Source organism: Gorilla gorilla, chromosome 21 (assembly GCF_029281585.2).
Source record: "Gorilla gorilla gorilla isolate KB3781 chromosome 21, NHGRI_mGorGor1-v2.1_pri, whole genome shotgun sequence".
NCBI classification, from domain to species: domain Eukaryota; kingdom Metazoa; phylum Chordata; class Mammalia; order Primates; family Hominidae; genus Gorilla; species Gorilla gorilla.
In genome coordinates this window covers 35,280,439-35,308,245 of record NC_073245.2, presented here as the reverse complement: position 1 = coordinate 35,308,245, position 27,807 = coordinate 35,280,439, and the positions used below count along the sequence as shown (strand labels likewise).

At 54.7% G+C, this 27,807-nt stretch overlaps 2 protein-coding genes across 5 annotated transcripts in view; one reads left to right on the top strand and one right to left on the bottom strand.

Moving 5' to 3' along the window:
* The window catches only part of ABHD12 (abhydrolase domain containing 12, lysophospholipase), a 97,265-nt gene extending 73,047 nt beyond the window's left edge, over window positions 1–24,218 (top strand). Inside the window, exons 5-13 of one of the 4 annotated variants that reach the window (XM_031005058.3) lie at window positions 1,904–1,934; window positions 4,015–4,060; window positions 9,418–9,547; window positions 10,499–10,536; window positions 10,948–11,027; window positions 12,080–12,162; window positions 15,370–15,448; window positions 16,650–16,777; window positions 23,937–24,218. In XM_031005058.3, the coding sequence (XP_030860918.1) occupies window positions 1,904–1,934; window positions 4,015–4,060; window positions 9,418–9,547; window positions 10,499–10,536; window positions 10,948–11,027; window positions 12,080–12,162; window positions 15,370–15,448; window positions 16,650–16,777; window positions 23,937–23,994 (673 nt within the window). In that variant the 3' untranslated portion in view covers window positions 23,995–24,218. Of the gene's footprint in view, window positions 1–1,903; window positions 1,935–4,014; window positions 4,061–9,417; window positions 9,548–10,498; window positions 10,537–10,947; window positions 11,028–12,079; window positions 12,163–15,369; window positions 15,449–16,649; window positions 16,778–18,108; window positions 18,779–23,936 lie in introns of those variants that run through there. The other 3 variants (XM_031005056.3, XM_063702461.1, XM_031005055.3) reach the window with 3 other exon arrangements.
* The window catches only part of PYGB (glycogen phosphorylase B), a 51,128-nt gene continuing 44,291 nt past the window's right edge, over window positions 20,971–27,807 (bottom strand). The window contains exons 17-20 of the mRNA XM_031005052.3: window positions 26,330–26,537; window positions 24,669–24,803; window positions 23,303–23,369; window positions 20,971–22,606 (exon numbers count right to left, since the gene is read on the bottom strand). Of these exons, the coding sequence (XP_030860912.1) occupies window positions 22,454–22,606; window positions 23,303–23,369; window positions 24,669–24,803; window positions 26,330–26,537 (563 nt within the window). The 3' untranslated portion in view covers window positions 20,971–22,453. The remainder of the gene's footprint in view (window positions 22,607–23,302; window positions 23,370–24,668; window positions 24,804–26,329; window positions 26,538–27,807) is intronic.

The following is a 27,807-nucleotide window of genomic DNA, read 5'->3' as shown; positions in this document are numbered from 1 at the left end:
TTCTGGAGGGGAAAGCAGGCCTAGGTGGGGTCTGCATGGTGGAACCCTGCAGAGAGCATTGCTGAAAGAGCCCGGCGGCATGGCCCGTGAGGCGGTTTCTGTGTCAGGGATGGCGTGTCTAGCTACTGAATCATGCATGTGCTGCACAGTTTCCTTCTTTGTCTGGGACAAGCTACAGCGGGTTTCTCTTCTGCTTTTCAAAGAGCAAGTGGCTACAAACAGCTCTTGCAGCATCTTTTTATAAATGACAGAACTGTGGTTGGCTGTGAATAAGGTTCAGTTCTGCAGTGCCCATCACATGGTTAAAAAAAAAAAAAAAGATCCTGCCTATAACTTTAGGTTAGAAAGGGATGCCGTGACTTTCAGTGTTTGCTGCCCCCTCCCAATCCTGCAGAGACTGCCTGGCTGCAGTCCTCGCCACCCCCACGTTGCCTGCTTTCTTTGTCCTGTGCATCCCACTGGGGTTTCGCTGGTCTGCGGGATCCACCACCCGGGTCCCCCTGAGGTCCAGACCCCCTGGATTCCCAGCAACTGTTCCTTTTTTGCTTAATGTAGGAAATTTTAGAAACTTAGAGCCACTGTGAACTCTTACAATGATAACTGAAAATATTTTGCAGTGTTTCCTCCTTGTCTTGAAACTCATTCCTTTATTTTTTATTTTAATTTTTGAGACAGAGTCTCACTCTGTTGCCCAGGCTGGAGTGCAGTGGCGCAATCCTGACTCACTGCAACCTCAGCCTCCTGAGTTCAAGTGACTCTCCTGCCTCAGTCTCCCGAGTAGCTGGGATTACAGTCACCCACCACCATGGCCAGCTAATTTTTGTATTTTTAGTAGAGACGGGTTTCACCATTTGACCAGGCTGGTCTCAAACTCCTGAGCTCAAGTGATCTGCTCACCTCGGCCTCCCAAAGTGCTGGGATTACAGATGTGAACCACTGCACCTGACCCTTTATATTTTTGTTTCTGTACTTTATTGGCTTCCTCCTCCATCTCATCCTGGTGTCCAACCAGCAAAACTCCCGCCCCCATACCTGAAATGTTGAGACCGCTCCTGAGGAAGGAGGAGCACGGCTAGGGAGTGTGGAGAGTGTGGACCCGCCCTCCTCCCAGGTGGCCCATGTCCCTGCTGTGGGGTCGGTCCAGGTTAACAGCTGGCCAACAACTGGAAAGAAAGAGGGAAGGGAGCCTAGACAGGCCTCAGACAAGGAAGTACAAATGGGAGGGTGTGTGCCGAGCCCACTTAGTCTCAGTAGCGACATGCACGGTGAAGCTGTAGTTGGCTGTGAGGGCCGGGAGGCAGCCGTTCCGGCACTTCAGGGTCTCCCTGGGGAGATTCTAGGAGCATATCCCATGTGCAGAGCACACACATGTGAAGGGCTGTAAGGCAGGGTGGCCACAGCAGCAAACAGAAGTTAGTGCCAGGTGGGAAACAGTCAAGATGACCATGAGAGGCCAGGGTGGTGTGGCTAAGCAGAGTTCTGAAGGTCGGCTGAGACATGCGGAGCAAGAAGTGAGGGCAGAAGTCGCCCACACGGGTCCTGTTGGAGCACAGCCTCTGTCCCCACAGGGTGTCCTTGGCACAGGGAAGCTGGGAGGGGCTGGGGTATGGTGGATGAGCCTTGCTGTGTTTCCTTTAGTGTCCTTCTAGTTTGGGGCTGTAGGTGTGCATTACCTACTGAAAAATAAAAGCAGTCATTAAGAAATCTCCCCCAAAGTGCTAAGACCATCTCCCCCTTGGCACAGCACTGCCAGAGGCGAGTGTGGGACTACTTAGGGGGACCCAAGGAAGAGGTTCTGCCCTCTTTCATTGGCCTCTCCCTGGTTTGGGGTATGGAGGACAAGTTGACCTGGGGCCCAACTCTGAGAAGATGTGCTCACACCATGTCCTGTTTTCTTCTCCAGAGGAGGCGACCACCGCGTGGAGCTTTACAAGGTGAGTGCAGGCAGCACCCACACCTGTTCCCTGGGCTGTTCTTTCCAGAGCAGGAAGTGAAGGGAGTCACCAGACTCACAGCTTGAGAGTTAACTATTGCTGGGCTGTTTGTGTGTGTGAGACAGGGTCCTCCAGCTCTGTTGCCCAGGCTGGAGTGCAGTGGTACAGTCACAGCTCACTGCAGCGTCGACCTCCTGAGCTCAAACTATCCTCCTGCTTCAGCCTCCTGAGACTGCAGGTGCATGCCGCCACCACACCCAGCTAATTTTTGTTTGTTTATTGTAGAAATGAGGTCTCCCTATGTTGCTCAGGCTGGTCTCGAACTCCTGGGCCTCCCACCTTGGCCTCCCAAAGTGTTGGGATGACAGGCGTGTTGAGCTTTTTAACACTGCCTTTGGATGGGCGTGCTGGAAGGTAGGGCCTTGGCTGCTTCTGCTGTGACTGCCCATCACACTGCTTCTAGGCCTGGGCCCCAACATCAGAATGTATGGTCTTTGTAGACCAAGTGCAGATATTGGCAGACTACATAAGCAGCATTGGAAATTGTTTTTCAATGTTACGTTACTTGTGTATAAAATGAAAAGAGACGGCCGGGGGTGGTGGCTCATGCCTGTAATCCCAGCACTTTGGGAGGCCAAGATGGGTGGATCACAAGGTCAGGAGTTCAAGACCAGCCGGCCAGGATGGTGAAACCCCGTCTCTACTAAAAATACCAAAAAAATTAGCCGGGTGTGGTGGCGGGCGCCTGTAATCCCAGCTACTCAGGAGGTTGAGGCAGAGAATTGCTTAAACCTGGGAGGCGGAGGTTGCAGTGAGCCAAGATGGCACCACTGCACTCTAGCCTGGGCAACAGAGCGAGACTCCGTCTCAAAAAACGCAAAAAAAAGAGAAGAGAAACCAGGTGCTCCAGGTGCTACACTGACTGCCAGGTCGTAGGCTCACCCCAGCAAGGGCTGCAGGCGGGACTTGAATCAGCTTCCAGGCACACAGTGGGAGCGCCTGCAGGTCTCCCCAAGTGCAGGGGGTGCCTAGGGCAGGGCGTGCAGACCTTCACTTTTGCTTGGTTGCTTGGTTTTGTTCTTCATCTGGTTGTCTGGGTCTTGGAGCCGAAGAGATACTGTTGGAACAGCCTCACTCTCCTCCCCTCAGAGGGCCATCTGCACTGGCCCACAGGGCAGAAGGGGACACAGACAGAGGCAGGGGCACAGACAGAGGCGGGGGCACACCCAGCTCTGAGCTATTGGAGGATTTTACCCCTGGAGTAAATTGCATTAAGTCAGGAAAGGTGGGGAGAGTTTGAGAAGTGATTGGTCCTTTTTTCAGTTTTCTGTTAAAAGAAATGATTCACCCTGCTGAGGTCAACAGGGCTGGAGCAGGTTGGCTCTGGTTATAGGCTCTGCGGTGGCTAGGAGCTGGCAGGGAAGTGCAGGCTGCCCTGGGGAAGCACCCAACACCCCCCCAAAGAAGGGAGCTGTGATTCTGGGTGACATGATGGTGCGGCAGCCCTCCCATGTTGCTCTGGGCACACCCCAGCAAGGGCACAGGGGTGGGTGTTTGAGGAGTGATCTAAATGAAAGAGGTCAGCTAGTCTGTAGGGATTAAAAAAAAAATAACAGTAAGAAAAAAAATTGACAAGAGCTTAAAATCCAAGAAATACTGGGTTACAGCAAGGGTCCCCAGATGGGGTCTCTGCACAGTGTAGCCCTCCTCCTGGGGGTCCACTATCACACTGCAGCACCGAGAGCTGTCTGCCCCCAGAGGAGGCCGCCCCAGAGGCTGCCCTGTAGCACGAGTGGAGCTGCAGCCGGACACTGCGCCTGGCCCCCTAGCGTCTAAGCAGGAGGAAGGGAGAGCCTTCCTGCGCTCCCAGGCAGGGATGTCAGCAAGTCCTGCAGTGGCAGTTGGCATCTGGGTTTCATAAAACCCAGCCAGGAGTCAGGCAGCATGTCACAGTCTTTATGAAGCTGCCACTACGTACAAGGCACAGGAGAGAAAGTTGGATGAGTTTAGTAAGCGGCAAGCTGCCCTCAATATAGATGCTTGGATTTGTTGCCAAAGATGTTTATTTTTCACTTTACAGGTGCTGAGTTCCCTTGGTTACCATGTGGTCACCTTTGACTACAGAGGTGAGATTTCTTTTGCAAGAGCATCTGAGCACAATTCCACTGCTTGCTGGCGGTATCCCATGGGCAGGCCTCACTCGAAGAGGCTTGGAGCAAGGCCAGCGCCTGCTTTGGCTGTGCTGTGATGGTGTCCTGGGTCCTGACAAAGACCCTGATGGAGCTGTCGGGAGAGCCCCTTCTGGTAGGGGAGGCTCAGCACCTGGAGCCCCCAGCAGATGCCCTGTCAGCAACTTTTTTTTTTTTTTTTTTTTAAAGATAGGATCTCACTTTGTCACCCAACCTGGAGTGCAGTAGCATGATCGTAGCTCGCTGCAGCCTTGAACTCCTTGGCTCAAGGGATCCTTCTGCCTTAGGCTCTCGAGTAGCTGTGACTGCAGGAATGCGACACCACACCCGCTGTTTTGTTTTTGTTTTTAGTAGAAATGGGGTATTGCTGTGTTGCCTAGGCTAGTCTCAGACTCCTGGCCTCAAGCGATCCTCCTGCCTCAGCCTTCCAGAGTGTTGGGATTACAGGCAGGATTCACTGCACCCAGCCTGCAGCATTTTAAATTAGAAGATACTGTCTTTTTTAGACTGCAGAGCTGGACGTCAGACATGGTTTATGCTCATCAAAGCTTGTCTTGTTAAAGTTACGAAGACAGTAAGAACTGTTAAGAGAGGCTGAGCATGGTGGTTCACACCTGTAATCCAAGCACTTTGGGAGGCTGAGGCAGGCGGATCACTTGAGGTCAGGAGTTCGTGACCAGCCTGGCCAACATGGTGAAACCCCATCTCTACTGAAAATACAAAAATTAACCGGGCATAATGGCTCGCACCTGTAGTCCCAGCTATTTGAGAGGCTGAGGCAGGAGAAGCGCTTGAACCTGGGAGGCAGAGCTTGCAGTGAGCTGAGACTGCACCACTGCACTCCAGCCTTGGCAACAAGCAAGACTCCATGTCAAAAAAAAAAAAAAAAAGAACTGTTAAGAGAGAAGATAGATTCTTCTGCACCTCAGCATTTCTGCTTTTTTGAATGAACCAGGGCTTGCCACTGAACAAATCAAGAATCCACAGTTTGATATATACCAAGGACACTGTGGCTTAATAGGCAACAGAAATACTTGGTGTTAACAATGAGCGACTGGTTTGTTTTGGTTTTGGTTTTGGTTTTGCTTTGAGACAGGGTCTCACTCTGTCACCCAGCTGGATTGCAGTGATGTGATCTCAGCTCACTGCAACCTCTGCCTCCCGGGTTCAAGTGATCTTCCCAACTCAGCCTCCCTAGTAGCTGGGACCACAGGCACACACCACTATACCTGGCTAATGTTATTTTATTTTATTTTATTTTATTTTTATTGATCATTCTTGGGTGTTCCTCGCAGAGGGGGATTTGGCAGGGTCATAGGACAATAGTGGAGGGAAGGTCAGCAGATAAACAAGTGAACAAAGGTCTCTGGTTTTCGTAGGCAGAGGACCCTGCGGCCTTCCGCAGTGTTTGTGTCCCTGGGTACTTGAGATTAGGGAGTGGTGATGACTCTTAACGAGCATGCTGCCTTCAAGCATCTGTTTAACAAAGCACATCTTGCACTGCCCTTAATCCATTTAACCCTGAGTGGACACAGCACATGTTTCAGAGAGCACAGGGTTGGGGGTAGGGTCACCGATCAACAGGATCCCAAGGCAGAAGAATTTTTCTTAGTACAGAACAAAATGGAGTCTCCTATGTCTACTTCTTTCTACATAGACACAGCAACAATCTGATTTCTCTATCTTTTCCCCACATTTCCCCCTTTTCTATTTGACAAAACCGCCATCGTCATCATGGCCCGTTCTCAATGAGCTGTTGGGTACACCTCCCAGACGGGGTGACGGCCGGGCAGAGGGGCTCCTCACTTCCCAGTAGGGGCGGCCGGGCAGAGGCGCCCCCCCCCCCCCCACCTCCCAGACGGGGCGGCTGGCCGGTCGGGGGCAGGCCCCCACCTCCCTCCCGGACGGGGCAGGCGGAGATGCTCCTCACTTCCCAGATGGGGTGGCTGCCGGGCGGGGGGGCTCCTCACTTCCCAGACGGGGTGGCTGCCGGGTGGAGGGGCTCCTCACTTCTCAGATGGGGCGGCCGCCGGGCGGAGGGGCTCCTCACTTCTCAGACGGGGCGGCTGCTGGGCGGAGGGGCTCCTCACTTCTCAGACGGGTGGCAGGGCAGAGGCACTCCCCACATCTCAGACGATGGGCGGCCGGGCAGAGACGCTCCTCACTTCCTAGACGGGATGGCGGCCGGGAAGAGGCGCTCCTCACTTCCCAGACTGGGCAGCAGGGCAGAGGGGCTCCTCACATCCCAGACGATGGGCGGCCAGGCGGAGACGCTCCTCACTTCCCAGACGGGGTGGCGGCTGGGCAGAGGCTGCAATCTCGGCACTTTGGGAGGCCAAAGCAGGCGGCTGGGAGGTGGAGGTTGTAGCGAGCCGAGATCACGCGACTGCACTCCAGCCTGGGCAACATTGAGCACTGAGTGAACGAGACTCTGTCTGTAATCCTGGCACCTCGGGAGGCCGACGCTGGCAGATCACTCGCGGTTAGGAGCTGGAGACCAGCCTGGCCAACACAGCAAAACCCCGTCTCCATCAAAAAAATACGAAAACCAGTCAGGCATGGCAGCGCGCGCCTGCAATCGCAGGCACTCGGCAGGCTGAGGCAGGAGAATCAGGCAGGGAGGTTGCAGTGAGCCGAGATGGTGGCAGTACAGTCCAGCTTCGGCTCGGCATCAGAGGGAGACCGTGGAAAGAGAGGGAAAGGGAGACCGTGGGGAGAGGGAGAGAGGGAGAGGGAGAGCTATTTTATTTTTTTTAAGAGAGGGTTTCGCCATGTTGCCCAGGCTGGTCTTGAACTGCTGGGTTCAAGCAGTCTGCCCACCTTGGCCTCCCAAAGTGTTGGGATTACAGGTGTGAGTGAGCCATTGCAACTGACTGCGAGACTGTTTTAAAGTGTATTCTGGCTGGGCACGGTGACTCATGCCTGTAATCCCAGCACTTTGGGAGGCTGAGGTGGGCAGATTGCTTGAAACCAGGAGTTTGAGATCAGCCTGGGCAGCATGGCAAAACCCCGCCTCTACTAAAAATACAAAAAAAAGTAGCTGAGCGTGGTGGCAAGTGCCTGTAATCCCAGCTACTCAGGAGGCTGAGGTGGGAGGAAAGCTTGAGCCCAGGAGGCGGAGGTTGCAGTGAGCCAAGATCATGCCACCGCACTCCAGCCTGAGTGACAGAGCGAGACCCTGTCTCAAAAATTTCAAAAAGTGTATTCCACCATGTAGTCCTCAGCTGGAGAGATTAAAGAGTTGATGGCAACATGGCTGGCTGCCTTCACCTTCTTGGGGGGGCATGTGGCGTGTCTATCCTGAGACCAAGAGGAGATATGGGAGGGACAAAGGAGAGAGGCTGTCACCTGGATGTGGGGGTTGTGTTAATTCTCTCTTGCTGCTATAACATGTTACCACAAACAGTGCTTTAAACCAGCACACATGTAGCGTCTTGCAGTTCTGGAGGTCAGAAATTCAGAATCTGCAGCCCCCAGGCTGGAATCAGGGTGGGAGCAGGGCTCTTAGGGAGAATGCCTGGCTGCCCTTGTTCCTTGGCTCACAGCCCTTCTGTGATTGAGTCCCAGGTCATCTGGCTCTGACCCTGACTCCTCTCCCTTTTTCTCTGATGAGGACCCTTGTGGTTATTTTGGGCCCACCCAGCTTGTCCAGGATCACCCCCATCTCAAGGCAAGCAGTTAGCAGCTTTCATTCCTTCCATACCCTTCATTCCCCAGCCATGTGACCCAACGCGTTCACAAGTTCAGGGATTAGGCCGTGGACACTTTTGGGGGCCACCATGCTGCCAACCACAGGGAAGAAAGTTCCATCAGGATGACAGTTGTGGGCTGGGAAAAACCCCAGAATGAGGAGCAAGGAAGTGGTTTGCCCTCTCCTTCTCTCCATGTTGACACTGGTTCTCTTCTGCTGCATGCTAGAGACCTTAGGAGAGGGAGAAGGGGTGGCTTCTTCCCATTCATCTCCCCGCACTTCTGTCAGGAAATGAAATCCCACGCAGCACTTTCTGTTTCAGTTCTCGTGGAGTCTACGTTTCTAATTGGCACCAAGACTGCCAGTTCCATCTTCGACTGTCCCTCTGTCTCTCTCACTGCATCTGCCTCTTTGTCCGCATCCTTCTGCCTCCTGTCCCTGTCTCTGTGCCTGTCTGTCCCTGTCAGTCTTCTTGCCTGTCTCTGTGCCTCTCTGTTCCTGTCTCTCAGTCTTCCTGTCTGTCTCTGTCTCCTGTCCCTGTCTCTGTTCTTTTCTTTCTATCTCATGTCCCCATACCCCTGCCTCCCAGCCTGGCCCTGGCCCTCTGCATGGCCTCCTCCCTCCTCTAGTGTCTGAGTCGGGAAACAGCAAGTTCTGCACTAACTGTTTGCTTACGCTGCACAACCTGCTCTTTCTGACCTTTGTGGTGCTTTCAGATCATCTGATGATGACTCATTGCTGGGCTGCTGGAAAGATAATTGCACTCCACCTTTGCTGGAGACTGGGGGAGGGACCCTTGGGAGGTTGTAATTTTGGGGGGCAGAGATGGTAGTGTTTTCTGTTATGGAAACAAGATGCTAATTAGACCCTAAGGGGAAACAGCCCCTTTCCCCTTCCTGGGTCAGGGTTGCCTTGAACCCAGAAATGCCCTCCCTGTTCTGGGAGCCTCCAGACTCCACTCCCTGTCCTGCCCCTGACCAAGCCTTCGGCGTTGAGGAGGTTGGTGTCCAGCCAGCGGCCCCGGGGGCTGCTCATCTGACCACGCCATCTGCACTGCTGCTCGTCGGGGCTCGGAGTGGGACATGTGGATGCTGCTGGGGGATGGGGGAGAAGTGTAGAGCTGAGGATGGTGGTGGCAGAGGCTTTCACTGCCTTAGACCTCACTAGCTTGCCTGTTAAGAAAGAGAGAGGGAGAAGTGAGCTCACTCCCCTGCCCAAGAGGGTGGGGCAAGTCCCAGCTCTGGCCTGAGGATGCCGGTGCCAGCTCTGAAGCTCTGTGATCTGTTCTGTTGACTCAGCTTGCTGTTAGTTGCCATTCAAATTTGCAGCTCACCAAGGACATCTGGTTTGTGCAGTCAGCAGGGGCAGGGCAGGGTTGCTGCTGGGCTGCGTTCCCCAGGGCTGGTGGGGATGTGGGGTTGTGCCTGTTCTCCCCACTGCTTGCTCTGCCCAGTGGCCTGGGTGGGTCTGTGGACTCTGGAAGGGTGGGCCGAGCGGGCCCCTCCCTGTCTCCTCCTGGCCCTGGGCCCCCTTGGGGAGGTGTGTTTGTCCAGGTTTTGTGAGCTGCCTTTGACCTCCCCGTCCTGCCGTTTCTCCCTCCCAGGTTGGGGTGACTCAGTGGGAACGCCATCTGAGCGGGGCATGACCTATGACGCACTCCACGTTTTTGACTGGATCAAAGCAAGAAGTGGTGACAACCCCGTGTACATCTGGGGCCACTCTCTGGGCACTGGGTAAGGGACCCCAGCAGGAGGCAGCGTTTAGTGGGAGTCAGTATTCCTGGTGACTCCCATGCCTGGATCTAGAGAGTCCACCATCCCTGCAAACCCTGTGGCACCATTAGTCCCGACCAGCCTCGCTCCCATCCCCATGGCAGAGGCAGGAGGGGAAGTTACAAAGAGACTCCAAAGGATCTGAGCTCCTCATCCAGGAAGTGGCTCAGGACAGACATAGGCAGTGGAGGTCGAGGGGTCTTCCTAGGGAGACTTGGCTCTGAGGAAGAAGCGTCTTCAGAGCTGAGGGAGGGCACAGTGAGTGGTTTGCTTCTCACAGAGGCCAGGACAGGAGGTACTTCCACACTCCCTTTGTGGGCAGCCTGAGTCATCTCTGCTGATGCGAGGTCCATGTCTCTGCGGGAACCTCTGCTCTCAGGGCCCCAGTCCCCAGACCTTCACTGCCATTCCCTTTCTGCCGCCTTTCCCTTCGGGGCAGCCCTTCTCCCAGCACCTGAAAGGCCTCTTGCAGGCTGGGAAGCATCAGGAGAGGAGTGGGTGGGGGGCACCGGCCATCCCTTTGGCCGTCTGCGTGGTCCACCAGGTGTGGTCCTGGGATGGCAAGAGGCCCTGGGTGTGGTGGGCTCCAGGAGAGGTGCAGGCAGACACTGGCCACCCCCAGCCGACAGGCGGCCCGGCCAATGGGAGGGTACGGGCAGTGAGAGGCAGCAGGACACACCTCGGGGACAAGCTGACTGGCTGTGGGTACAGCCCTCATTGCAGGGGTCAGCTGATGGTGGGGCAGCCAGGTCACCCCCAGTGCTAGAGGGATCTCCATTTCCGCCACTCTGTCCTGAAACTCCAGTAGCTTCACAGACCCCATGGCTCCTCTGAGCACTTTCCAGCATAAGGCCCATATCATCTCAAACAATTTTATCATAACTCAACTAAGCTGTTTTTCTTTTTTCCTAGCGTGGCGACAAATCTGGTGCGGCGCCTCTGTGAGCGAGGTGAGTGCCTTGTTGGGCCCCAGCCGTGGCAGTGAGCATTCAGGGTGCTCCCCAGTCCCGGCCCTGCTGCAAGTGCTCAGCGTCCTCATGGAGCAGCATGAGCTGCACATTCTGGGGGGCCCGGGGCTGACCAGCCACCCTTCCCATGATACACTTGAGGAGCTGGGGAGCCTCACACACACACGCCTGGCCCCAGAGCCGCATCAGCAAGTCTGCTTTTTAGAAGTGACCAGAGCCATCTCTGGTCCCCTGGCGGGCACCCCTGGTGCTATCTGAGGCCTGCCGAGGTGGTTGCCTGGTGGGAGGCGCTGTGGTCTCCTTGTGCTTTCTGGGGGCCCCTCAGAGCCCCACAGGCCACATGTATGTCGCTGGCTTCCTGCCTACCTCTCAGTTCCCTGTTTGTTTATTTAGAGACGCCTCCAGATGCCCTTATATTGGAATCTCCATTCACTAATATCCGCGAAGAAGCTAAGAGCCATCCATTTTCAGTGGCAAGTACAGATTTTATTAAAAATTAACTTTTCATTATTAAGATAAATTATAGAAATAACTAATTACAGGATACGTTATAATAATTATTAAAAATTATTATTTAAATATTCTAATGAATACAGATTTCATTAAAAATTAATACTAGTTTTGGCCACAGAGCTGCCCAAGAAGTTTATAACCTGCAGCCAGGTGAAATGACAGGTCATAATTGGGTCATTTGAGGGCAGCTGGACCCAGTGGAGGCCGGGCTCACGTGGTGTCATCAACTGCATTGTATTGACAGCCCTGCCTTCCTGCTCAGGAGTGGAGCTGGGGGTGCCCCCCTCTCTGTGTATGAGACAGTGCTTGGGGGGCTGGACTGTGTGGACCAGGGAGTCTGGCCTTCCAGTTTTATCTTCGGGAAAGGCCCAGGTGAACCCCAGTGGGAATTCTGGGTAAACCAGGCCCCAGCCAACCTGTGCCCTCCCCAGCTGGGAATGGAACCTTGGACCTTTCCTTAAAACCTAGCCAGTTATTTTCCCCTCCTTCTCACTCTGGTTTGTGATCCCTGTGCTCCCCACTGGCCATGGATTCTCGGGCCTGTGTCAGCCCATGCTGGCCTCATGCTGTTCTGTTACCAACCAGAAGAGCCTTTTATCTTATCTTACTTTTTGGTGCTGCTTTTCTTAAATTGTGTGAGGAAACTGTCCATAGACCCCATTTTCTCAGGGGTGGCGGCCCTGGTGTCTGCGGGAAGACTGGTTTCTGGGGTGGATTCTGGCCTGGCTGGGAGGTATGGGAGCCCCATTTGCAGGGCAGCCCCTGCCATGCCAGTCTGTGGGGCCTGGCGGGTGATTCTTCTGTCCCTAGCAGCAAAGCCAGGACACGGCCAGGGCAGAAGGTGCCAGGGCACAGCTCTGGTGGCCCCTTGGCAACGTCACCCCTGTTCCCTTAGGTAGGGTAGTTATGGGCAACGCCTTGTAGATTTCTGAACTTAAACTGTCTGCACCCTTGACCTGTGCCTGGATATCTTAACCAACGCTTCTGAAAATGGTTTCCATCTTGTCTCCAGATATATCGATACTTCCCTGGGTTTGACTGGTTCTTCCTTGATCCTATTACAAGTAGTGGAATTAAATTTGCAAATGATGAAAAGTGAGTATTATGGGACAGGAACTAATTTTCCTATTTAGAAAAACTCTGAGAACCCCTGGATGAGCCTCTTTAGTCACAGTAATCAAATAGGATGGAATTCAGTGTATTTAGGGTCATTCTCTAGCAAACAGGTCTTTAAAAAGGGAAAGCCTGCTAGGGACCGTGGTTCACACCTGTAATCCCAGCACTTTGGGAAGCTGAGGAAGGCAGATCGCTTGATCCTAGGAGTTTGAGACCAGCCTGGGCAACATAGCAGGGCCCTGTCTCTACAAAAAATCCAAAAATTGACCAGGTATGGTGGCATCGTGTACCTGTGGTCCCAGCTACATAGGAGGCTGAGTTAGGAGGATCACCTGAGCCTGGGGAGGTCAAGACTGCAGTGAACCGTGGTTGCACCACTGCACTCCAGCCTGCGTGACAGAGTGAGACCTTGTCTCAAAACAAAACAAAAAAAAAATTGTGGGCCAGGGGGCAAGTAAAGAACTGTAACAGAAAGACATAAGAAATCTGAAAAGATTATAGAAGTAAAGCAATATTAAAATAACATAGTTTTTGTCCATAGAGTTGTTTTATTTCAAAATGGTTTGTGAAAACCAAAACACATATTAAAACAGTGATATTAACTGGTTGATTTTTCTTTCTTCTTTTTTTTTTTTTTTGTTTTTGTTTTTTGAGACGGAGTCTTGCTCTGTCACCCAGGTTGTAGTGCAATGGCGCGATCTCAGCCCACTGCAACCTCTGCCTCCTGGATTCAAGTGATTATCCCACCTCAGCCTCCCGAGTAGCTGGGATTACAGGCACCCGCCATCATGCCCCACTAATTTTTTTGTATTTTTGTAGAGACGGGGTTTCACCATGTTGGCCGGGCTGGTCTTGAACTCCTGATCTCGGGTGATCTGCTTGCCTTGGCCTCCCAAAGTGCTGGGATTACAGGCGTGAGCCACTGCGCCCTACTGATACTAACTTACTCAGAAAATGACTTTGCCTCAGCCATTTGATTTGTGTTTGGTTATAGAAATATATTACAAAGTTTATTGTTAAAAATCTATTAGGTAAACCACAAGTTAAGTATTCTAGTTAAGGGTTCTTTTTTTAAACCTTTTTCAGATTGTATTGATATTGTCTTTGTGACATTTTTATATCATGAATTTTGATTTCTTTAAAAAAAAGAGGGAAAGTAGGCTGGGCGTGGTGGCTCATGCCTGTAATCTCAGCACTTTGGGAGGCTGAGGTGGGCAGATCACGTGGTCAGGAGATCGAGACCATCCTGGCTAACACAGTGAAACCCCGTCTCTACTAAAAATACAAAAATTAGCCGGCTGTGGTGGCTCGTGCCTGTAGTCCCAGCTAATCAGGAGGCTGAGGCAGGAGAATCGCTTGAACCTGGGAGGCAGAGGTTGTAGTGGGCCGAGATCGCGCCACTGCACTCCAGCCTGGGCAACAGAGCAAGACTCCGTCTCAAAAAAAAAAAGAGGGAAAGTAAAACACCCTATAAATATTTAATTTAATTTGAAACAGAATATGAAAAAAAATGGAGTATTTTTTCCCGTCAAGTATGTTTTGGTTCTAAAAATAAAAATAGAACAAATTAAAAGTTGAACAAATATTTTAAGCAACAAACCCTGCTTGTTTGTAAATATTACTGTTTTGGAACTTGAACAAGAATTATCTGGGCTGGGTGCAGTGGCTCACGCCTGTAATCCCAGCACTTTGAGAGGCTGAGGCAGGTGGATTACCTGAGGTCAGGAGTTCAAGATCACCCTAACATGGTGAACCCCGTCTCAACTGAAAGTGCAAAATTAGCCAGGTGTGGTGGCACATGCCTGTAATCCCAGCTACTCGGGAGGCTGAGGCAGGAGGCGGAGGTTGCAGTGAGCCAAGATCATGCCATTGCACTCCAGCCTGGGCAACAAAGAAAAGAAAAAAAGAATTATCTGAATGAACTGGATTCCTTCTTAAAAAGCAAGGTTGTGACTGGGTGTGGTGGCTCACCACTGTAATCCCAACATTTTGGGAGGCTGAGGCAGGCAGATCACGAGGTCAGGAGTTTGAGACCATCCTGGCCAATATGGTGAAACCCTGTCTCTACTAAAATACAAAACAATTAGCCGGGCGTGGTGGTGCACGCCTGCAGTCCCAGCTACTCGGGAGGCTGAAGCAGGAGAATCACTTGAACCCGGGAGGCAGAGGTTGCAGTGAGCTGAGATCGCACCACTGTACTCCAGCCTGGCGAAAGAGCAAGACTCATCTCAAAATAAAAAATAAAAACAAACAAAAAAAGCAAGTTTGAGTACCGTGCCCCTGAAGCTGCCTTTGGCCTCGACCCTCCCAGCTGAGCCAGATGGAGTACAGGTGACCCTGGGTGAGACCCCCACCCTCAGCTCATTGGAAGTCAGGGGCACAGCTCTGAGGGCAGGAGGGGCTTTCCTGAGCTCAGGTGGGCCGTGGTCTGGGAAATCCCAAGTACTGCCGCTTCCTCCAGAGCCTCTGGTGAGAGGGACTCGCACATCAGACAAGCCTTACTGGGAAGCAAGAGTGTGTGCCTCCTGCCAGCAGCACAGACAGGGCGGGGGCTCCCCACCGGGTCCTGCTCCAGGTGCCAGGAGTGCACCAGCGCTGCCCTCACGGAGCACACAGCCCTGTTGGGGATAAAGGAGACTTGGGTCAGGTGCCACCTCAGTGACGGCCGCACAGGAGAGCCCAGGCTCCGCCGGTCCTGGCAGCCCATGCTTCTGTTATGTGGTTTGCTGAAGGATTTGGATCTATCAGACCTACTGAAAATCCTAAATCACTTCTAAATGTTTAGAGTTGGAGTGACCATAAATGTCACTTACACAGATAAATTAGAGAACATTGACTTTTTTTACCAACAGATGCCTAGTAACATTCATTTACACTAAGTTTCTTGGCCCACCTGAATTATTCCACTTAAAAATATATATATCTGGTGGAAAAATCATTTTCAATTTTCAGAAGACATTCCGAGGGCCAGTTATATAGCTGTGATTGACACCTGTCATCTAGCTGTAATAGATGTTCATAGAGATAATGAAGAGTTAACTTTCAGTTGTCTAGTAAAAAGAAATCCAGCAGAAATCAGGCTGTTTCGCAAAACACACCCTGAACCCGGATCCCTGCCATGGACAGAGGGTCTGGGCAACTCTGCCCTTTCCCTGGTCTTGGTCTAGCCCCTTCTCCCTCCCACAGTGTGAAGCACATCTCCTGTCCCCTGCTCATCCTGCACGCTGAGGACGACCCGGTGGTGCCCTTCCAGCTTGGCAGAAAGGTGGGTCCTGGCCTCTGCCTCTGGTGTAGCTGGCATCTTGCACACTCAGCCAGTGTGGGTGGACCAGGCTGGGAGTGGGCAGGCGGGAAGGCAGCCCCTGCATGCTGCATCACGGGCTGCGCACCAGCCACGTCAGGCTCAGGAGGCCACCTCATCCTCCCTGCGTCACCTCCAGGCTGCTTCGGAAGGACATGGGAGGTCTGGTGTAAAGGTTGGGGCAGGGGCCTACTGATGCTGTCTCCAAGAACTATGAAAAATAAGCAGATAGTTCCCAGTCCTCACACAGGGGTTATCAGAGTGGGCTGCCTATGTTATCAGAGGCCAGGCCAACCTGGGACTCAGCTGGAAGGGCTCATCAGTTATGGGCTGAAGGCAAAGAACCCCTTGATGAGGATCTCCCAAGCCCATTGCAGGGGTCACAGTCAAAATTGATACAGAAACTTCTAGCCTGTTTCCTTGCCTTTGGAATTGTGCTGATACCAGAACCAGACCATGCTGTCTGTGGGGCCTCAGTGTTTGCTTTTGCTGAATTTGCTTTGACTGTCAGCAAGTTGGATTGGATTTGTGGCTCAGAGTAGGGTAAGAGAAGGCAGCCTGGGTCTTGGTAATGGCAGGGCAAACTAGTTGGGTGTGTGCAGGCCTCGTCCACGGATTCAGCCCAGGGCTGGGAGCACGTCCTGCTCTGACAGCCCCCATGCAGTCAGGCTCCATAAGGCACACAGATGACGGAGCCACACAGGGCAGGGGCAGAATGCAGAGCCGCCCAGCAGCACACAGCTCAGGCCCACCTACCCTTGCCGAAATGAGAGGGAGGGGGCTGAGATGGGTACATCAAGCCCATCTTAGCTAAGCCTGAGGCACATACCTTTTGTCCCAGCTCCCCAAGACTGTGCCATCCCTGCCATCAGAGCCTCTCAGGCACCTGGTCCGGCTCATCCACCTAGCCACTCCCCAGAGGAAGGGTAGTCTATAAGGTGTGAGGACAGTATCTTGAGTGGTGTGTGCCCAGGAGCCAAGCCTGGGGCATGGCTCCTCCCAGCCCACCCCCGGGCCTCCTGGTCGTGACCGGCTGTGGCAACAAGCAGTGTATGTGGGACTCTGGACTGGTTTCTATTGAAGGGGAGGCTGCCAAGCTGGTGTTCCTCAGGCTGGGACCCCCATGCCAGGCCACTGCCTCAGGCTCTGACCCCTCTCTCCCCAGCTCTATAGCATCGCCGCACCAGCTCGAAGCTTCCGAGACTTCAAAGTTCAGTTTGTGCCCTTTCATTCAGACCTTGGCTACAGGCACAAATACATTTACAAGAGCCCTGAGCTGCCACGGATACTGAGGTGAGACATTCTCTTCCCACCCAGGGGCTTCGTCTGGGCAGCACTGGCTCACACCTAACGTGCAGCAGGTGGCAGCTGCTGAAGCTGCTTGGGGGGCCCCAGTGGGGCCAAGAGTCACAGTGATTTGGGAGCCTTCTATTTCCTTGGCAGAGGGGTTTGAGGGAGTGCCTCTCTCCTGCTCCAGGACTGTTCACATGATCATGCAGGGTGAGCCGCCTCCATGTTGTACAGGATGTACAGACCCACACGGGGGGGCATACACGCTCACAGGTGGCCATGTTTGGGAGCACTCAGACACAGACACCCCAGCCACTTGCAGGCCTCGGATCTCTTCCACACACCTCTCAGACGTACACAGCTCCTCAAAAGCCTCTTTGTCCCCAGCTGCTTCTTGAAGGGACGCGGTGCTCCTGACTGCCCTGCACTGACAGGACATGGGCGCCAGCCCAGAGAGCCATGAGTACCCACCTGGGCCTGAGTGCAGAGCCCAAGCCTGAGGGTGAGGCCTTGGCAGTAGTGACAAGGGCAGTGTGTGGAATGGACCAACCCCCGGCCTCCTCTGTCCTGCCCTGGGCCCTATGCAGGTTGCTGCCCAGACTCGCTTACCTGCCTGTCAGAAGACACAGGCCCCCACCCCACTGCCTGGCTGTGTGGCCTTGGGCAAGATGCTAACCCTCCCTGTGCATGGGACAAGGCTTCTGAGCCGAGGAGGGCATGTGGTACTTCGACCCTGAGCACTGGACCCACGGAGGGGCTGCTGCTAATGGTGATAGAGTTTTTTGTTGTGTTGTGCCAGTCAGCTCCAAAAAGTAGGTCAAGGTGCCAGTTTCTCCCTGCAGGGGACTGAAATTGGTGGCCTGAATTGCCTCCCAGTGCTGTATATCCCGTGAGTAATTTTACTGCAAACTTCTGCTTTTCTCCAGTTGCCTTTGGAAGTTCCAGAGGCAAAGCTGTGTCCCTTTAGCACAGGTACCTGGGTTGCTAAGGGGACAGTGGGCTCAGAGTATGGGTTTGCTTTGGGGTTATAATTTTCCCCATTATAAAAGGAAGATATGTGTAGAAAATTTAGACCAGAGAATAGCTCTGAAGTTGAGGGTCAAGAATCGGAGGCCTTGTCTCCGTGCCTGTGTTGGGCTTTGACTTGGCACCACACTGCTTGTTCCCTGCCTAACTCACTGAGTGCTGCTCTGGGTTACAGCGCATCCTCACAGGGCTCTTGGCTGCCTCCTCTCTGCACAGCCTCTGCTTCCTTAGATAGCAATGTGAGGACTGTGGAGAAGGATCTTTGGTCTGAGCTCAAATGATTGGCTCCTGATTGTCCTGTGGTCTAGGGAATTCCTGGGGAAGTCGGAGCCTGAGCACCAGCACTGAGCCTGGCCGTGGGAAGGAAGCATGAAGACCTCTGCCCTCCTCCCGTTTTCCTCCAGTCAGCAGCCCAGTATCCCGAAGCCCCGGGGGGCCAGCACCTGCAATGCTCAGGAGCCCAGGTCGCACCTGGAGAGCACCTCAGATCCCAGGTGGGGAGGCCCCTGCAGGCCTGCAGTGCCCGGAGGCCTGAGCATGGCTGTGTGGAAAGCGTGGGTGGCAGGCATGTGGCTCTCCTTGCCGCCCCTCAACCTGAGATCTTGTTGGGAGACTTAATGGCAGCAGGCAGCCATCACTGCCTGGTTGATGCTGCACTGAGCTGGACTGGGGGAGTCCGGGCAGGGGACTCTTGGGGCTTGGGACCATGCTGAGCTTTTTGGCACCACCCACAGAGAACGTGGGGTCCAGGTTCTTTCTGCGCCTTCCCAGCACATGCAGAATGACTCCAGTGGTTCCATCGTCCCCTCCTGCCCTGTGTACCTGCTTGCCTTTCTCAGCTGCCCCGCCTCCCCTGGGCTGGCCCACTCACCCACAGTGGAGATGTCCGGGATCTGCACTTCGCCCCTTTCACCTACCTGTACGCCTAACCTGGCCTTAGACTGAGCTTTATTTAAGAATAAAATCGTGGTGGTGGTCCTTTTGTCTCTCTGCAGCGCGAGAAGGGTCAATGTTGCCTCCTCCATGCCCCAGAGCCGCCCACAGCCCAGCCTCTAGCCGCTTTGGAGCCACTCCATGACTCAGCCTCAGACTATGAAATTTTCTAGTCCCAGCAGCTCAGAAATTTGCCAGGAGTAGGAAGTTTTGTTCACCTGCTCGCCCCTTTCTCCAAGTTGCAGTCCCAGCATCAGCAGCTGTGGGCTGGCAGGGAGCCCAGAGGTCCTCGCAGTTACACTCCTTCTTCGCTGGGGTACCCTGAGCTACCTACAGCGGTTCTCAGATCTACAAAACACTTCCTACGAAGGGGAGCAGCTGAGTAAGACGTTACTTCTGAGGTCAGTTCATGAGAACACTGGTCCTCCTCCTGGCCAGGGTGTGCCCCAGCTCCTGGTCCCTAATTAGGGTGTCATTTCTGTTCCACCCACCATGGCCCCAGAGACACCACCTGCCCCAGGGCTGGGATCTCCTTGCATGGCCATCTGAGCCGGGGACCCATGTGGCATCCTAGAATGTCTTTGTGAGGCTATAGGGGAGCCAGGCAGCCCCTTCTTCAGGACATAGGTTTACTCCAGCACAGAGCCCAAGGCTGGTCTCCTGGCCTCGTCGCACACTTCGGCTCCTGACCACAAAGCAGAGGTGACCCGCTCTACCTGGGCTGGCCTTCATCTTTTCCTCTTTTTTTTTTTTTTTTTGTCTATGTAAGCTACTTTGGATACTTGGCTGGGGGACTGAGGCAAGATACAAACTAAAAATACAAGCTCCTGGTGGGTTTTTTGTTTTTTTGAGACAGTCTCACTCTGCTGCCCAGGCTGGAGTGCAGTGGCACAATCATAGCTCACAGCAGCTTCACCTTCTGGGCTCAAGCAGTTCTCCCACCTCAGCCTCCCAAGTAGTTGGGACTACAGGCACGTGCCACCACGCCCAGCTAATTCTTGTATGTTTTGTAAAGATGGGGTTTTGCCATGTTGCCCAGGCTGGTCTCGAACTCCTGAGCAATCCTCCTGCCTTGGCCTCTCAAAGTGCTGGGATTATAGGCATGAGCCATTGCACTCAGCCAAGCTACTAGTGTCTTTTTTACAAAACTGACAGATGATGCAGATAAGAGCGAGAAGGGTGCACTGTGTGGCAGCTGCTCCACCATCACCTGTCAGCTCATTACATCCAAGTGCCCTACCCAGGGTGCTGAGCTCAGTTGTCCAAGCAACTAATCTCTGGGAGAGAACCCCACAGACCTGGGGAGGCAGAGACTCCCAGGGCACCATCTTGGTGCCACCCACCCAGGTGCATGGTGGGTGTGGGGATGAGGACAACCTGGCAGCACCAAGCACGACCAGGTCTGAGGCCAAGGAGGCCCATGGCACTCCAGCATCCCAGTTCTTGGGTCTTTAGGGTAGCAGAGCCCTAGGCTCGTTTCTCCTGATTTCTTAATCTGCAACTGTACAATTGAGGGGCGATGTTTTGGTCCCCAGGGCCAGGAGTGGGAGACAAAAGTAGCAGCTGCAAAGGGACCAGCACAAGTCACACCAGAAAGGTGTGTGTGTTTCTTATCCCCAGATAGCATGTTTAGTAATGGCTGGATTTGATTGATTGATTGATTGATTGATAGGATTTTTAGAAAAGAGCTAGCTTGGCCAGCAACAGTGATTCACAACTGTAATCTCAGCACTTTCGGAGGCTCAGGCGGGCGGATCACCTGAGGTCAGGAGTTTGAGACCAGCCTGGCCAACATGGCAGAACTAAAAATACACAAATTAGCCGGGTGTGGTGGTGGGCACCTGTAATGCCAGCTACTCGGGAGACTGAGGCAGGAGAATTGCTTGAACCCAGGAGGCGGAGGTTGCAGCGAGCCAAGACCGCACCACTGCACTCCAGCCTGGGCAACAAAAGCAAAACTCCATCTCAAAAACAAAAAAACAAAACTAGCCGTTCAGGCACACATGGCCCCGGGTCCCACACCTAGTGGAGATGCAAACTTTTCTGCCCTCAATCCCAGAATGATGGGGTGTAATTAATTCAGCCCCGGCTCTAGTTTCAGACGGGGGACCTGTGGCCCACTTGCAGGTCTCATCCCTGCACTGGCATCACCCTGGGCCTCAGGCCTGTGTTCTCTGCTTCCCACAGTCTCACACCACCACCTGCAGTTAGTTAGTTAGTGAAACACAGACCCCACGTCAGCCAACCACAGCCACAAAGGTTTAATCAGTTTTTATCTCACAAGGCATTAACAATGAGGGGCACAGTGGTGGTCAGGGTGGTGGCCCCAGTGGCCAACTAGGGGAGTATGGCCTCCTCCACAGAGCCGCTGCCTGGGGCAGATGTTGTCAGGGCACGACCACAGCCCAGCACTTGCCCCACTCAATAAAAGGCTGTAGTGCTCTGGTGGGCTGTGCACCATGCGCAGATCCTCCTGGTGGGCACTGGAGGCCAGGGTGAAAAAGAGCCTCCCCACAGCCCACATCCAGCATGCAAGGTGCTAGATTTCTCGGCAATTCCACGGGGAAGGACAGTAGCCTGTTCCCTGCCCTCTCTCTTGGGCAATGGGAGGCAGGTTGCCAGCCTTGGGGAGGGGCAAGGCTGTGAGGGGCTCACCCCCACCTCCCAGTGCCAGGCCTGCTGTCCAAGCAGAGCACAAATGGGTTCCTCCGGGACCCCTGGTCCTTTTTCCAGACGAGGCTGTGGCACTGGTGGAAAGGGAGGGAGAATGAAGCCTGGCTCTTGTGTGTACAACAGGAAATGCACCTCAGGACACAGCAGGAGTCAGCGGGAGGGCACAGACCTGCCCCCTGCCAGGCAGAAAATGGGCCTCCTCAAGCACAAAAGTGACCAAGTACAATTTTCAGTTGCTAAAACAAGAAAAGGCTTCAGCTAGTTTCATTTCCATGTGTAGTTATTTTCTCTTTTGAATAAGCAAAACCAACCTAAGCTGTGTCAGCCAACTTCATCCTGACCAAGGCCTCTGAGACAGCAGACACAAGCACCCACTCCAGTGTCCCCCTCAGTCATCCCGGGTTCCAAGCACCCACACAATGCCCATTGGATGGCTACAAAGGGAAAGCCCCATCTGGGTCCATGACCCATATACCAGGTGCAGAGCCAGGGCAGGGGGCAGGGGGCTGTGAAGGCGATGCCTGGAGGATCCGACCCCTCCCGGCATGGCCAGGAGGCAGGGCTGGGCAGGATGACTGGGGCTACATGGGGCTTGGCCCTTACCTGTGGCTGGCAGCCCAGATGCTGCAGTAACACTCATCCCCAGGCTTCACTATGGCCACTGGCCCAGACCCCAGAATCCAGAGGCTCAACACTAAAGACATCGGCTAATACATAGCAAGATGTGTGCAAAGTTCTGGGGGAGCCCAGCAGGTGGCTCCACCTGCCTCCCACTCTGGGTGGGGCAGGTACTGAAGCTGCAGGGCTGGCCACGACCCTTGGTACTGTCAACTCTGGCTTCCTTTACAAGAAACTAGGAGCACTTCTAGCACATTCCTTCCTTACCCTGCTCTCTCAAAACCACCCTGACCCCCACGGCTCCTCCTGGAAACATGGTACTCAGAAAAGCAGGGACCACCAGCGGCTGGCAAAGTGTTTGGGGAAAAAAGGAGGTGCAAAGTCAGCAGGAAAACAAATGCCCGCTGGTCCCGCCAAGGCAGGGTGCACCTAGTCCCGGGGGATGTTGGGGGGCGGGATCTGCAGGTCGGAGGGCTCCACACCCCAGATCTCCCGTGCATACTCCGTGATGGTCCGGTCACTGGAGAACTTGCCCGAGCAGGCGATGTTCCTGATGACCTTCTTGGTCCACTCCTTGGGGTTCTGCAGGGAAGATGAAATTAGTCTCTGGCGTCACAGGGCTAGGGGCTGCTAAAAACATGGGATTCCAGAACTTTAGGACTGTTTCCAAATGAGCTCCGAGCCTTGGGGCCATCCGCTGGAAGAGGAGGACATTACAATCACTTGTTCGTTGAAAAGGGGACCCCACGGACCAGGAAAACTACCACATTCTAGATCTAGGGAGCAAGGAGCTGGAGAGAAGGTCCCAGCCTCAAAAATTCCTGCTAGGGCATGGCCCCCAGGACGATGATAGGGATAGCACCAGGTAAGAACTGCCCAGGCAGATCCAGTGCCAGGGGACATGGCCAGGCACTCTCCTTCCACCAGGGAGCCTCACAGCTGCCACAAGCTGCAGCTCACACCAGGCCAGCCTTTCCTCGAGGCCAGCCCTGACTGAGGGAAGAGAAGGTCCCTCCCAGGACCCTGCCCGTCACTCAGTTTCCAGGCCCCACATTCCTTTCTTGGCCATTAGGAGCTGTTTTCTTCAACGGAGGGAGTGACATTGACAGTGACAGCTTCCCTAAAGGCAGGCACAGCCGACTGATGACAGATCAGAATCACAAACCCCTCTGGCCCAGGCCAAGAATCTACTCAGCTTGGGAAATAAACAATCTGACCCAACACGTCTACATGGACCCACCCAGCTGCTCCCCTAGCCTCTGGACCCAGGAGCCTCACCCGGTACAGCTGGTCCACCTGTGCCTGGCACTGCATGTAGGCTTCATAATCTGCAAACACCTTGAACCTGGAATGGGAGAAAGGAGGCTGGGCCAGGGCAGCAGGGAGCCCTGCCCACACTGTCCCGAGGGGAGAGTCCCAGGGCAGGAGGCCAGGCACCATCCACCTGGTCCTGTCTGGAGCGAAGGGGCCCACGCAGCTGGTCAGAGCCAGGCTGCACCAGGCCCATTTGGCCACAGGGCTTCTCTGTGAGCAACACTTATGTCCTGGGACAGTATTTTAGAAAAACCTTATTTCAACCCAACACTCCTTTAAATAAACTGGCATTTAAAACGTGTCTTCCACACGCAGGGCAGTTAGAGCTGCACATGGGAGAGGCCTCCTGGGCAGACAGTGGAGAGCCCATGGCGCCTCCTCAGGGCAGGGGGCACTCGCTGGGGAACGGCATCTCCATTTGCCGTCTTAAGTCTAACTGGGATTTGCCTACACAGGAAATACTGACTTGCAGTTCCTGATGTGCTGAACAAAAATGCCAGACTTATGAATCTACAAATGCATTTCTGTTCACTATCGAGTCAGAAGCACACTTCACGAAATGCAGAGTTCACAATTTTAAAAGCACTTCCTTTATCAGACTTCAGCAGGGCCCAGGTTCCAGCCCAGATCCCAGCATGTGGTCAGAGCTGGTGTGACTGAAGCCAACAGGTGACATGGTCATCGAAGAGCAGCAGACAAAACTAACCCAAAGGCAGCTGAAAGTGGAGGGCAGGTGAATTCCCAGCCCTCGCTGGATTCGACTTTTGCCAACGGTGAAGAACTGCCCTGAGCTGCAAACCTTACAAAATCTGTAACTCTAGATAAACCATACCATGTGCTAACTGCACTGAAATAAAACACTAACTACATTATAATGTCACATCGTTGCAAGTGAAATCCATTTTCACCACTGCCTGTCACTGGCACTGACGCCTGCCGCGGTTCTGCAGCCCTTGTGCGCCCCCTACCCCACCCCAGGGAGTTTTGGGCCCATGCTCCCTCTACTGGCCTGCTGGGACACGGCTGCCCCTGGGACCTCCAACCAGCAGAGGACACCCCCTCCTGCTCAGCACATTGGTCCACAAGGCCTGGGGGCTGGACTGTGCTGCTGTGTCTCGCTGCCCAGGGCCCCCTGGCATTGCCAGAGGCCATCGCAAACTCCCAGCTGGGGTCTAAGGCTCTGCCCAGTAAGGTCTCATGGGCACAGTGGAGAAGACGTCCTGAAAGCACGGGTTTTGCTCTCCAAACAAGGTGGAATATCCAACCCACGAAGAGGACCTCTCCCTCCCTCCCTCCCTCCCAGCCAGCCAACCAGGGAAGTCGGTCCCACCTGTCATGGTGCATCAGCATGTTCACGATGTCCTTGAAGCAGTCTGGCTCCTTGGGAGAAAAAAAGCCACTGCTGATCTGGTCCACGGCCTGCTTCAGCTCGGGCAGGTGGTCGTAGTACTCCCTGGCATTGTACCTGTGAGGTGATGGGCCAGGAGTCAGCAGCCAGCGCCCCAGGTGGGCCACCTTGGAGAACAAGCCATGTTGGTGCCTGGCACAGCCCCTGCCCCAGGATGGCCCTGGGAGCTCAAGGCCTGCACGGTCCAGGGCAGCAGCCAGTGGCCATGGGTGGCTACGAGGCCCTTGAGCAGGGACCTGCTCAAACAGAGATGTGAAGTCAGTCTAAAGCCAATCCCACCTGCTCCTTTGACTGTTAAAGAAATGTCATCACTAGCAGATCTGCTAGGACATAGTGGCTGATGCCACATTCCTAGTGGAGAGGACCACTCAGAACTTGGCTCACTGTGAAATCCTGGGCAGAGCTTTTGAAAAACAGACAGCCGGAGGGGCAGGAAGTGAAGTGGAGCACATTGGCTGGGACCTCGAAGATGGAAAAGGAAAAACGCAAGCAAGACCAGACAGGACAAGGCAGAGCTAAGTGGGAGAGGGATGGACGGGCAGACATTGGCATCCCAGGACGGGGCCCGGGCGGAAGAAGCTGTGTGAGGGCGCAGAAAGGGAGCACAGGCCTGTGTGCTCGGGCGGGCAAGGCACAGCTCTGACTTCAGATGGCATGTGTGGTTTCACCTGACCCTACTTAAGGCCTCACGGGCTCCCCAGCGCTTCAAGGCAATCAGGCAACACTGCCTTTTCTTTGTAATTATTGCTTGGAATCAGGCCCGTGCTGGATTCCTCATGAACGTCCAGATCATGAAGAACAAGGAAAAACTGAGAAGCTGTCACAGACCAAATGACACTGGGGAGACCTGACGGCCACACACAGTGGAGTGCCCTGATGGGATCCTGGGATGGGAAAGACAGTAACAGAACCCCGGTGGAGTCGGAATGGAGTGTGGGCTGCAGGAGGGCCAGTACTCTGAGCTCAGTGCAGCCAACAGAGGGGCGCGGGGAGAAGGTGGATGAAGCTCTGGGTGCTGTCTTCAGGATTCCCTCCTCCCCTCTGCCACCCCCCAACCCCCCCATCCCCCCACCCTGGCCTACACATTTAAAATGTTTCCAAAATACTATTTTTAAACTATTTGTAACAGTTACAACTTAGACCAGGGAACCTCAACAGCAGGCAAGCCCCAAATCAGCAGAGTGCTCCCGGCAGAGCGCCCCGGCAGTGGGGTCCTGTCCAGCCCCAGCCCATTTCTGTGGGGCTGCCTGTGCCCAGGGGGTGTCCCTCTAGGAGACCCTCCCCAGGGGAAAAGGCCTTTCCTGGAGGAGGAGCCCCCGGTCTGGACTCCACAGATTCAGCCTCAGAGCCAAGACAGGAGCAGCCCAGCACCCCCACGTGGGCCTCGCCCGCAGCCCGGACCCCGTCTATTCCAGGCACCTGGAAATGGTCACCCCTGCAGGCAGGCACACAGCCCTGGGTGGGGACTGACCCTAGCACACAGTGGCCTGGCCCCAAGAGCCCAGTCCAGCCAATGCCCCCAGCCCAACGCCCTTCATTCTCCATCCTCACGGTGCCAGGTGCCCAGGGGCACAGGCTCGCACCCTTTCCGGTCCAAGGCCTCGACATCCTCCACCCGCAGGCCGAAGATGAAGAGGTTCTCGGCCCCGGCCTCCTCGGCCATCTCCACGTTGGCGCCGTCCATGGTGCCGATGGTGAGGGCCCCGTTGAGCATGAACTTCATGTTGCCTGTGCCTGAGGCCTCGGTGCCCGCAGTGGAGATCTGCTGCGACAGATCAGCGGCCGGGATCACTGTGGAGGGGAGCCCGTGGAGGGGATCACTGTGAGGACCCCAATGTCCTCAGCCGCAAGGCTCACTGCAGGACAAGCCGGCCCATCCACCCGGGGCTGGGTCACGGAGGGACCAATGCTGTGGCCCTGCCCCAGCCCCGACTCCCTGCTCCCACTCCCGCTCCCACAGGGGCCCAGGCTGGACACGGCCACCCGCCTCTGCAGGGCTCCCCTTCGTGACTTGGGCAGCCTTGAGGCAGAAGGTCCAAGATGGGGGCTCCTCAGGAGCCAGGTGGCAAAGGATCTGTGCACCAAAACCTTCCCCAAAACCAGGCCTAGCCAAGGAGCCAGTCCTGGCTCGCTGACAATGTCGTTCCCTGGATCACCGCGACCTTGATCAGCCCCAGCGGCTCCCTGGATCCTTTCAGGAGGAATGTAGACTGGAATAGAGCCAGAAGGCTGGAGCGGCTGAGGGGTGGCGACCTCCTGGGCGCCAGCAGCTGCCAGATGCCACGGCCCTGCGCTTTCTCTGTGCCTGTCCCTCGGGACTGGTCACCGCTCCCAGACACGCTGTGAGTGCACACAGTGACTATACAAACTGCTCTCCACCCTCACCTCAGGCTGCAGCCCAGTCAGCCACAGCAACACTGCCGGGGAGAACGGGGCCCTGACGCCAGCACCGAGACTCCAGACTAGGTGCCCGAAGGCCTGCTCTAAACATGAGCAGGAGTCAGCTGGCCCCAAAACACATATGAGGAGGGGAGCTTCAGGCAGCACGGGGGAGAGGAGATGCTTCGGTCAGAGGAGCAGGGAAGGACGAGCCACAGTTCCTGGTCAAGCCGGAGGCAAGCCGGCCCGTGAGTGCCTCAAGGGACCTCGCCTGCCAGGCACCACTAAAGAGGGGGAGCGACATGGACACCAAGGCAGCAGCCAGGCCACAGGGACGGTGCCCAGGGATTCCCCCCCTGCACCACGGAGCTTGCAGAACAACAGCGGATCAGCCCTCTCACCTGCGGCAGCCTGGGAAGCCCAGGCGGCCTGAACTAGGGGGGGCCCTTGGCCCTCGGCGGCAGGAGGGGAGCACGAGAAGGCCAGGCTCAGATCTCCCACCATCTGGTGGGCAAATCACTTTCCTGCCCAGTAGAGCCTACAGGGGTGGGAACTGATGGGCTCCAGGGCACATGGCAGCACATCCCAGGGTCTCCCCAGGACTGGCCCAGGCTGCCCTCAGGAAGCACAGATGAGGCAGGTGCTGCCACCTGAGATCACTGGTGGGCCCAAGAGCAGGCAG